Source organism: Pecten maximus, chromosome 7 (assembly GCF_902652985.1).
Source record: "Pecten maximus chromosome 7, xPecMax1.1, whole genome shotgun sequence".
In the NCBI taxonomy this organism is placed as follows: Eukaryota; Metazoa; Mollusca; class Bivalvia; order Pectinida; family Pectinidae; genus Pecten; species Pecten maximus.
The window spans coordinates 22,187,510-22,199,952 of record NC_047021.1 but is presented as its reverse complement, the minus strand read 5'-3'; the positions used below and the strand labels follow the sequence as shown (position 1 = coordinate 22,199,952).

At 36.7% G+C, this 12,443-nt stretch overlaps 1 protein-coding gene across 8 annotated transcripts in view; it reads left to right on the top strand.

Moving 5' to 3' along the window:
* The window catches only part of LOC117331919 (E3 ubiquitin-protein ligase PDZRN3-B-like), a 191,628-nt gene that overhangs the window by 96,617 nt on the left and 82,568 nt on the right, over positions 1-12,443 (top strand). The window contains exon 1 of one of the 8 annotated variants that reach the window (XM_033890902.1): positions 2,333-4,232. The exons of the other annotated variants lie outside the window; for them this stretch is intronic. Within the exon in view, the coding sequence (XP_033746793.1) occupies positions 4,212-4,232 (21 nt within the window). The 5' untranslated portion in view covers positions 2,333-4,211. Of the gene's footprint in view, positions 1-2,332; positions 4,233-12,443 lie in introns of those variants that run through there. 8 annotated transcript variants of the gene reach the window in all.

Sequence of the window (12,443 nt, the reverse complement as noted above, 5' to 3'; positions counted from 1 at the left end):
GCCGTGTTTGGCCTGTTTTGTTGAGTTGGCCGTGTTTGGCCTGTTTTGTTGAGTTGGCCGTGTTTGGCCTGTTTTGTTGAGTTGGCCGTGTTTGGCCTGTTTTGTTGAGTTGGCCGTGTTTGGCCTGTTTTGTTGAGTTGGCCGTGTTTGGCCTGTTTTGTTGAGTTGGCCGTGTTTGGCCTGTTTTGTTGAGTTGGCCATGGTGGACCTGTTTTATTGAGTTGGCCGTGTTTGGCCAGTTTTATTTCATTGCCTATATTTTGCACAATATAACATTGCCACTGTTTGGCCTATCTTCCTGATTTACCGACTTTTTGCCTATTTTACATCACTTAAACATAGTGGTTCTGCATATTCTTTTTCTTTCAAATTTTAACTTGACAACATTTTATTGTATTTTGAAAGTAGGATTTAGAAAAAGCAATTAATTTTCTGAAACTTTTCATATTTTATTTTTTTCCACCAAGCAATAATTGACATCAAACAGATTGTATTATCGGCCCCTTTTTGTGTGATAACATAGACCACAATTGTACTGCACTAAGAGAGCTTCAAGTCATATATAAAACTGTACATACTAACATGTTTTTTATGTAAAGATCTACCAAATAGAGCCCTTTAATGGTTTCTAACATTGTTGTGCCATGCTGGATTTATATAAGTCATTTTACATACATCAGACCAGCTGCAGTGTGGCTTGGGATAATCTCTTTTGATGATAAATTTCATTTCAAATTAATCTTAAGATTTTTTTAATTGCTTTTAAAAGAGTTCTTGATTTCATTAATGACTGACTGAAGCAATTAATGAAATTCAGATGAACTGTGGCATATTCGCAATAAGATAATTTAGTACTGCAATCCATCTTTAAATTTTAGTGCTTACCCAGTTTATACATAGAAAAGATATATAGATATACCTTCTATAACGTGATTAGTTATCGGATGGTCATAATTGGTGGATTTTTTTGTATTATCTTGTTGTCTTAGCCTAATTTTTACAGGGCAATATCAATGTATGATTATAACTGATTTACCTTTGGCAGACTAAAACTAAATGGTGTTTGTTCTGGCCTGTAGTAAATAATTTATTAGTTTATTTTCATGAGTTCTGGATTCCAGGCTACAACTATTCAGCGAAGCTAAATCTAGAAAATAAAAATATTCAGTGCCTGTATCATATAAACAAATAGGTGAGTTTATCAAAGGATACATTTGTCATATGCCTAAGATAAATAGTGCATTCTCTACCAGTGCTGTTATGTCACTTGACAATCTGGTGTGAAATGCTCTCTGTGATAGAAATGCCTTGTCTTTAACTACAGGCAATACAGAAGACAAGCTTTAGGGAGTTACTTCCCTTGTTGCAACAAACCTTCAATATATCCAGAAATTTGTCTTGTGTTCAGTATTCAGTTCTGAATTGGAAAGTGAATGATGTATGTTTTTGCTGCTTAACTGTTTCGTTGGGGGACGGGAGGTGCATTAGATAAATGTCTCTGAGGGGGTGGGTGGGGTGTGGGGTATGTGAAAGACAGATGCCATGGATTATATAAAGAAGGAAAGAGGGAGGAAATGGGTTGGAAGGAACATCACATTGACATAATCTGACTGACAGTCGGGTCCAACATTATACCTGGCAGTTAAACTATCCATGCTTCACTAAAACTTTATAGCATAAAAAAATGTTTTCCATAAATAAAATGTTACTCGTATCTCGATTACAGAGGAACGTGAGTGTTACATGTATTTGTAGGACTTCCCTAATACTGGGGATAAAGGAAAATCACAGTAGCTAGAGTCTGGGTAACCAGTCGGTGGGAATACACACCGTTTTTACAGGATAGAATTCAATCCACCTATCAGGGGTAGATTTTTTTCAAGCCTTTGAAGTTTGACACATGGCTACAAAAGAAAATAAAGAAGCAATTCAAGCAGAATTATTGTGAAATTAGAGACTCATAGGTAGCTAATGCACATACCTGGCACTTTGTGTGCGTTTCTTCACACCTGCATGTTAGATTAAAAGGTGGAAAAAATGAAGTTAAAGAAGAGTCCCGCCCCCTGTTACCCGGCTCCTAGAGCCCGGGGACGACCCACCTATTGTTGTCCTGCTATCTCTGGATGATCAAGTGTTGCCCAGGTTTAGAGTAGCAGATTAGCAGGATTTTACCTGTCCAGGTAATAAAAGGTATTTTGATTAGGGATAAATATTGTCATGATTGTGTAATAAGGAATTGATTTTAGATTTGGATTCTGTGGTATGCCCCAGTGCACTTGTTTACTTGTGGTCAGTACTGAGGTGTAAAAGTCCCGTGTGGAGGCCCGAAGGCAGCCTTATACGGCCACTGGGTGGTCAACAATAACTGTGAAATCAGCCACCCGACTGGACATTAGCCAAACAAGGCAGCAATCACACAGATCATTACATAAATGGGGCCCAGTAGAATGTACCATTAACACAAAATAGACAGATGTAATTAGAGCTGACCACTGGAACCTCAGGCTTAAATCTATCACCTGTTGGCCAGCCCTCTGTCCACTACAGTGATCCTGGTGACCATCGAAAAACCTGATCAGGGAAGTAAACCAATAGAACATAGTGGCAAGAGTGACCATTGAAATTGGGGAAGTATCTGCGTGGACCATTTGTCAGGGAGGTCAGTTTTGAGGAAGGAAGTGTGAACCCACCTGTCATTTGACCACCTCTGTGTCACAGAGTGGACAGCGGTCACTGATCACAGTACCTAACTGCCCTTCTCTGTGTGGTAATGACAATCACTGGACACACCTAATATATACTTCTGTCTACATGTACACACCTGGATGCTGAGACAAAGATCTGTTTTGATGTTGACATGTTTATACATCCTGGACTGGGCCTAAGGTGAACTGGACATCGTCTACCTGTAATCATGTACATCTACCTGTAATTAAATGGTGTACCCTGAGATACAGGTAATATCAGTGACGAAGGTTCGAGTAGGATGTGAGTACAGTGTGATAAGTGTCGAGTGATTCTCTCTATGTGTTTAACACAGGTAAATAGATAATCGTTTGCTCTAACCATGAGGAGGACGCTTCGTTGAGTACTAGTATCTGTGTGTCTCCGCCTTTTCACTTACAAGTCCAGTAAGGATTTACCTTCAGTTTGATATACAAGTATACACTGACTCTCTGATATCTGGGTTCCTGTCAAGGGTTCGGACCTGGTCACTACGTTCAGGAGTCCTCGTGGAGTCACCAACCCTGGCCTGTCAACATTGTCACTCCCATACACACAGATATTAACAGGCAGAAGTGTGCCAACCCAAGCGAAATACGATTCACTGACAGAGAAAAAGTTTTAAAGAGTTTGTAAATGTTCATTAAGTAGGTAGGGAGCGCATATGTCAGTCGTGTTATAGGTAGTGCTGGTAGTATAGATAGAGAACGATAGAGAGAAGAGATAGGGGACTTCAAACAGGCAGGCAGGATCCCTTCTCTAAGTCGGCCTGGGTCAGCTGCAAACAAGCTCTTCAATGAGAGGGAGATAAGAAAAAGCACGGGCCTGCCCCAGAGAAGCAGACGACAGGAGATGATGCTCCTACTCCTCTGATTGGATTTACATATTTCCCAGCATTCCTCAGTACCAGGAGATACTGTAGAGAGAGAGAGCAGCATCACCTATCTGGAGTATAAACCATGTGTTATTAGGTGGTCATTTTCTACCTGCCCATGACCAGCTGACCAGTGATGCAGGTGACCTCAGCTGGAACTAAGTAACTAACTTTCTCACAACTTCAGGAACCTTTATTTCTTCAAAAAGTCCCAGGGAAAAAGTTTAACCATGACTTGAAAAAGTTTGGAAAGTTTTCTGTGGAGTCCTTTATAAGTGAAATTAGCTGCTTTATGTCAGAGTGAAGGTATTTTTTATCATCGTTGTGGATGATAAAAATTTTTGTTTATTAGAAAAAATTTAATGTGTGTTGCAGCAGAATATAGATATGTGGAAATACAACTACAGGATGTTTCAGAAGTATCTTCCATGATTTGAGAGGGAAAGATGAGTGCTGTGTTCCTGGTCAAAGATTTGTATTTGTGCTTTTACCTGAAAATTTAATTAGTAAACAGGTATGGATGTACTGCTAGGATTCTCTAGAATACCGGCAGAGTTAGGTCCAGTGTGATCGTGGCAAACATTTCAACAGATCTGGCCTGTCTGAATAGACTATGGATTTTATTATTCTGAAAGTAAGTATATATATATATGTATATATAACAGATATTTATTGAAAGAAAAACACATACAGATTTTCTGGTTGTTTTCGTCATAAGATTATGGAGACATTGTGAATGAATGGATGTTATTATTGATTTTTTGCAATTATTCAATGAACACACTAACTACAATGTCGTGTATATTACGCAAACCAGTTAAAGTACTGTTATAGTTGACGACAACAACGTGAAAATCTTTATTGTATCTTGTTTGAAATATTATGTTTATGTATTTATAGGCTGTCAATAGGGTAGTCATTATACAGGTTAATGACTGCCTATTACCAATGTTAACAGGTAAACTGTATTACCAACGTTAACAGGTAAACTGTATTACCAATGTTAACAGGTAAACTGTATTACCAATGTTAACAGGTAAACTGTATTACCAACGTTAACAGGTAAACTGTATTTCCAATGTTAACAGGTAAACTGTATTACCAATGTTAACAGGTAAACTGTATTACCAATTTTAACAGGTAAACTGTATTACCAATTTTAACAGGTAAACTGTATTACCAACGTTAACAGGTAAACTGTATTACCAATGTTAACAGGTAAACTGTATTACCAATGTTAACAGGTAAACTGTATTACCAATGTTAACAGGTAAACTGTATTACCACCTTTAACAGGTAAACTGTATTACCAACGTTAACAGGTAAACTGTATTACCAACGTTAACAGGTAAACTGTATTACCAACGTTAATAGGTAAACTGTATTACCACCTTTAACAGGTAAACTGTATTACCACCTTTAACAGGTAAACTGTTTTACCACCTTTAACAGGTAAACTGTATTACCAACGTTAACAGGTAAACTGTATTACCAACGTTAACAGGTAAACTGTATAACCACCTTTAACAGGTAAACTGTTTTACCACCTTTAACAGGTAAACTGTATTACCAACGTTAACAGGTAAATTGTATTACCTTCTTTAACAGGTAAACTACAGACCTGCCAACTACTACTATTTTATAGTAATCTTTACTATTTTGTGGTGGTCGTTACTCTTTTTTCTCTCGAAATAGTAGCAAATTACTCTTTTTGATGCAATAGATTTGGCAAGAATTGTTAAGAATTACTCTTTTTTTGCTCAAAAATGGGCCAAATTACTATTTTTGAATTTGAAAGGTTGGCAGGTCTGAAACTAAGGTAAACTTATTCAACAGGCAAATTTTGCCTACTTTAGCAGGTAAACTAAGGTAAACTTATTCAACAGGCAAACTTTGCTTACTTTAACAGGTAAACTAAGGGAAACTTATTCAACAAGCAAACTTTGCCTACTTTAACAGGTAAACTATATACCTACTTTTACAGGTAAAGTTTAACTTCTTTAACAGGTAACTTGATGTTATTTGAATAGAGAACTTAACATTCTTCAGTAGGTAAACTTATCTACTTTAACAGGTAAGCTTTAAATACTTTTAGAGGTAAATTTTACCTTCTTCAACAGTGAAACGTTACCTTCTTTAAGTGGTAAACTGTATTACCTATTCTAACAGGTAAACTGAGGTAAACTGTATTACCTATAACAGGTAGACTTTGCCTACTTTAACAGGTTAACATTATAATCTACATTAATTATCAGTTATCATTTTGGGTAAAGTAGGTTTCATATATTTTGTTAGCTGGTTTGTAGTGACCTCATCTACAACTCTCTGAGGAGGTTCCCTCAACTCATTTGCTTATATGAATTGTTTATGAAAGTCCACATTTATCGATAACTTGAGTAGGACAAAGCATTAATGAATCAGAACTTTGGAGTAAGTATGGACTATATTGAGGGTTTTTATAACAATTGAAGGAGCTGTATACAGGACAACAGGCCTGTGTGGCTACGTGTGGCTACACTCTCAGCTTACACTCATCAAAGGATACCAGAAGCACATGATAACTTTTATGATAGATCCATATCGCAGAGTATTATGGGATGGCTGGAGGTCATTCGAGGTCAAACATTGTAATGAGATTTTGATTTTATTCAAATTTAGTCTGTGATGATAATAATGGCGTTTATTGTGTATGGTTTGTTAGCTGTAGTTAATATTAATTAGCAATACCCAGGAGGTAGATATTATGCTTACATCTGCAATCAGTTAAACATGGGGGGAGGGACCTGAAATATTATCTATCACTTTTCTTTGCCACAAGCTGCAGACAGGAATGAAAGTTAATGTTCAGCAATTTGTGGAGTGTTGGTGTAATTTTGGTCTGATTACTGGGGGTGTACCTGTAGTTATATCCCTGCTGCTGGTAGATGTGAGTGACAGCCTGCCCAAACACTACTACACTACTACCTTTTTCTCCAGTGAAGACTTTGAACATGTGCTGTGAAAAGCCAATTATGCCTGCAAATTGGAATGTGTTGGGGATCTTTGGTGAGGGTAGAGAGACCCAGTATCTCCCCCATACGATCCCTCCCCAGCACAATGTTAGCTCTTCCCATCCTCCTCATAACAGTATAATTAACCGCTAATAAAACTAACAGGCTCCTAACAGCATGCAGGAACAATGGATTACCCAGTTACATGGCAACCCACACAATGGATTACCCATCACCATGGTAACAAATACAAGGATTAGTAATTACCAGGATAACAATGAATTACTATTTACGATGGTAACTCATGATGGATTACCCGTAACCATGGAAACTGATCAAATGCATTGGTGACCACTTGAGTCCCCTGTCTTATGTAATTGTAATATGACTGGAAGATGCTACAGGCCAGAATTGTATTCCAAACAGAATTTTTGTGAACATGAAACCAAGGTTTAAGATCTCTGATGTGTGTGAAAGATTCTGATCAAACATGTCACTGACCTGAATTTAAGAAAAACCTCCATCTTCCTTTTTGTATCCACATTTGATTATGACAGTATACAGGTTTGATCATATTATATGAAGCACTTTCCATATGAAGACTTTTTTTTCAACTGAGTCTTTATCTGTTAGACAGAGAACTGGAACAAAAATCATCTTTGGCTCATATGATTCTATATTGCTGTTTTACCAATCAGCAACCTATATGGCCTATTACCATGGCAACAATGAGAACAGGTGAATACAAATTGTGATGTATTCCAAGTACTATCCATCTCTGTAATATACCTTTTTTATTCATGGACTTTTGCTTTCAAAAAACTTTTAAAAGCTTGACACACACATGAGAGTCACTGTACAATCAGAAAAACAGTTGAAGCATGGAATAATTAAATTTCAATGCAGTTTGATTCAGGTAGCTTCATATTGAATTAGGAGGGTTGAAGAGTTTATAACCATGCAAGTTTCTTTGAAATATTGCAACAAGGTGCAGTTAAATTTGATAATAGATCAAAGTTTAAAAAAAAAATATTGAAAAACTGACAAATATTTCTGCTTCAATAAGATTTCTGAATACCTGATTGTTTGAATTTCAATTGCATTGGCCTTTGAACTCTACATAATTCTGCCTGCCACCATACCAATGGGTGTATCATTTGGCCTGTGTGAGTGTGATTAGGGCCAGTCAGTCTACCTGACGGCATGTGAGCCTATACTGATTATAGTTATAGAGGTGTGGGATCACAGACGTAGAATCTAATATGGATAAGTACTCGCATTTATCTTGATTATCGCTTTTGGCTCCATTTAACAAAATTTGGTGAGATAAGTTTGAGCGGCACATTTTTCTATGTAACATATACTGGAGCAGGTTATATTACTATCATTAACCTTTTTAGTGCAGGTCACCAAACTGTACAGTGCAGCCAAGATTTCTGGAAACAGATCTGGAAATGTATTGACGATTCTGTCAACTTGTCCTTATACCCCAAGGGATTATATGTGTGTGTGATGTGGTATGGATTACACCAGGTATCCGTGGTGTCTGACCTACCGTTTTGTGGCAGGCCTATAGAATTTCCATGGACTTAGTCAGTGTCTGTACCCCCTCTAATGAAACACCATATTTGTATGATGAGATGGCGACTATTAGCAATATGAAATTAAGTACAACTATCTCCGATTAATTCTGTTAAGGTATTCCATCCACAGCAAACTATCTTGTGTACTATAGGCCATTAATCCGTTGAGAAATGCCTGTGACCTCATTGCTAGGATGGTCTGAAATTTTCATCATCATAATTCCTGTCTTAATAGCATGTTTATATCATACTCAGTGTGTATGTGGAAACTGTTCATATCATGTCACGAAGGAACTAACAACAAAACAACGTTCTGTAGCTGATGCTTTACTTATTTGTGTGAGCTAGAGCTGATATTTATTTTTGATTTCGGGGACTTATTGTTTATCAATCATGGAGGCTTATTGCTTATCAATTGTAGAGGCTTATTGTTTATCAATTGTAGAGGCTTATTGTTTATCAATTGTAGAGGCTTATTGTTTATCAATCGTAGAGGCTTATTGTTTATCAATCGTAGAGGCTTATTGTTTATCGATCGTAGAGGCTTATTGTTATCAATCGTAGAGGCTTATTGTTATCAATCGTAGAGGCTTATTGTTATGAATTGTGGAGGCTTATTTTTATTAATTGTGGGAACCACCAATGATAGGGTTAACATAATGTTAAATATGGAAGTCTGTAGTGGATATATCTTACTGTTTCCAAGACAACAGCCCGTGTACAGTAATCAGTTATTTTCTCCCATGATGGACAGTGTATTGTGTTTCCTTTCTACCCAAACTATTTCTGATGATACTGGACATTAAGTGGGTGAAATACATCCGATAGCTGGCTGTGTTCTCACACATTTGGTCTGAAAGGTGCACATAGCATGTACACATGTCTAGTCAGGCCACAAACACTTGAAAGATCTTGATTGTCTTCATTTTGTTATCATCTCAATCAGCTGAATGCTTACTTTGGTTGGTTCTCTTTTCTTTTATTGAAGGAATTTTTAAACACAGAAAACTTCAAAATTCTTAAAAATGTTTAAATTAACAAAGTTCCTGTCACCTGTTGTATCATAGATAGGTTTATACAGACAGGGCTTCTGCATTGCACATGTTACTGAGCAAACCTGCCTTCACTGGAGTAGGCCTATCTATCTACTATATCTCTGCTTGTATACATACAGGACAGGATTGATGTAACAAATTTCCTGATTTCTACAGATATGATCAATTCTGTTGAACAGTGCATTACTCACCAGGACCATCATGGTTGTGGTTGCCATTGGTTACAACACCTGAGGATACCAAAAAGCAACATATGGTGATAAGGACTGCTTGCTTACTTCACTCAAATCCTCCAATGATATACCTATCTATCACACTGATATCCCCCTCCCCGTGATCCAGGGGGAAGATCTCCTGGACTGGGGCTAAAACAACTGTTTCTCTAGTCAGAGATTACCACTGGAGAATACAACTTCAAAAACATTATAGAAACTGCCCCAGTTTGACCCCTTGTTTCTGTTAAAAGTCAAGTACCACCTTGTCTTGCCTATGGACCATCAAGTTTGTTTATAAATCTTGTCTAAGTATGAACCCTTTCACCCAAAAATTGTTCACAAAGAAAGAATATCAAACCCTGAAATCTTTGATGAAAATTTTGAGATATATTTATTAACTTTTTATGTAAAAACTAAAAATATGCCATCCACAGTGAATACATTAGATGGCCGACTTTGTCAGGTATTTAGATAGTCTTGGAATATCTATAAAACACACAACATTGATGAAACAATGTTACAAGTTTGTAGATAGGTTCATACTAACTAATAATAAAAAGTGAGGACTTATGAATTTGAAAACTTTCAAATTTTGACTTGAGTCTATGATTCTTGATTTTAAGGTCACAAGTTTAAGTGGCCAATTATTTCACACCAACTTAGTTATCACAGATGAAAAATGTTTAACTGACCAATTATTATACTTCATCTTTGTTGCCACAGACAACAAAGTTAAGACTGACCAATCATCTTCAATATACTGGATAGGGTAAACAATGTTATACTGTAGATATCACTCCAAAACAAGTGAAGGATGATATACATTCCTTTAGGTTTTGGTCCATTCTGACCAGACACCATGTAATGTATATCAAAATGGTCAAGTATTTGTTTAAAGAGAAAGCATGGAAGAGATTTACCAGATCAAAGATGGTGCCATTGTTGGCGAGGCATTGGAGGGTGAAATATTTGGAGAGTAGGTTTCGAGGGGTTATAACTAGGGCCATTGTGTATTGTAGTCGTCCTCTTGATCTCTACTGTAAACATATGCAGTTCATGTGTTACAGATGTGGGCCATAGCCTACACATTCCCCTACAAATACATGGTAAATGTCACACTTGTAGCTTCAGAGGGGAACCCTGCAAACCCTCCAGGAGCCGCATGTGGTACCGATATTTGAGAGAGGGAGGAGCTGAGAGTCTGAAATATCAACACAGGCATCATAAGGCCGTTTGACATGATCCTTGGGATATGAATACAAAAAATAAGTAGAAATGGCCACTCTCTGTTCTGTCAAATGGTTTGGGTACCATATGTGGTTAAGATATTCTGAGGCAGGGCAGAGAAAAATTGACATTGACATCATAATCTTTGTTACATTAGAATGTCTGGGTGAATTTAAAATGACTCTGACAGCATTGTATGTTATGCGATTGTTTCTGAAAGGTGGTTTTATGAGTGATCCAATATGGCTGTCAGTTTCAATATAACAATTCACACGTGGTACCAATATGGGACTGAAAATAATAAGAAATGTAGACATTGCATTATATTTGGAAAAACCAAATTGCAAAACTATCAATTTTAAAGCTGTGATATTGCATCAGGTTAAAACTAAACAATTTTCTGTAATATTTTTTTGTGTACAAATACATAAGAACCTGTACTATCTTTGAAGTGATAGACATTGTCAGCTGAAAATCTGCCCATGTATATTAAAATAAATAAGTTATACTGTCACATATTATCTAAACTGATATAACAATTTGATGTGACAACATTTGTCTGTTTTCTGTATGTATGTTTAGGTTTTGTTTTCCAGCAAAGAACTCATTTATGACTTCTGGCCCTGTGTTTAAACCTTTGGAATATGATCACATACATTTAATCACATTGTTCATAGAACAGAAAGGGACCATTTTTCTCATCTCCATAATTTTGTTTGCTCTTTTATCAGTTGGTATGATAAGTAGAGTTATCAAAGTAAGTTCTGTATATATAAATATATCTATATATAGGTCAACAACTTTGTGACTTCCATGCATTAACCTGTAATTGTCCCGTCAGATTTAGTGCTAACTTCTGTTTATTCCATGATGTATCATTGGTATGTGTAGCTGTTAGTCTTCATTTATATCTTATCTGCAAAACTGACTTTTACTCTGTCCATGTGTGCTTTATAAAATCAAGAAAAATATTGCTTTTTTACCTTCACTTGCAATTTTCATCTGAAAAATGCTTTCTGTTTTGCCTCATAGTTAATTCTGTATTCCTCCATGATATACTTACACCTTCTGTCTATCTGAGGTTTCCGCATACCAGTTATGTGTATAAGATAGAGAGATAGTCTCAGTGGTTGATCATGATAAATAACTGGGATGTGTCATATTGCGACAAAAAACAGGACGACACATGAGTTTGTGTGCGATATAAACTATAAAAATGTCGGTTACCGATGGTTACCGACCTATCTACAGACACCTTACTAATTGCAGTTGGTAAAAATCAGATATAGATGAAATCTATGGTGTTGTTGGTTTAGATATCTAGGATTTGAATTGGGTGATAGTGTATGTGATGCACCATCGACCCTCCACCGCTGGATTGCATGTTACTGGGTAGCCATTATTCTTCTCTGATGCTATCTGAGAGCAATTTCCTGAGTAGGCCTGTGATGTCATATAAATTTCTCGCAGGTGTAAAACTTCCAATTTAGGTAGTAGCATACCTGAGATGCATATAATATTTTACTATGAAAAGAGAATGTTCAAATATAAAAAGAGCGTAGTCATTTTTTATCTCCAACATTTCTCAACAAATGGTTTCCATGGTCTATTGGTTTCCACAGCTGACAACCTTCCAGTGTCAAATTTCAGGTGCTATTCTGCTGTCATCTGTCTGATAATAAAACTGAAAAATTCATAGGGGCTTTTCAGTATTTAGTGAAAGATTAAATCGGATTATAGACTGGACAAGCAGAACACAATCTGATGAAAAAAGA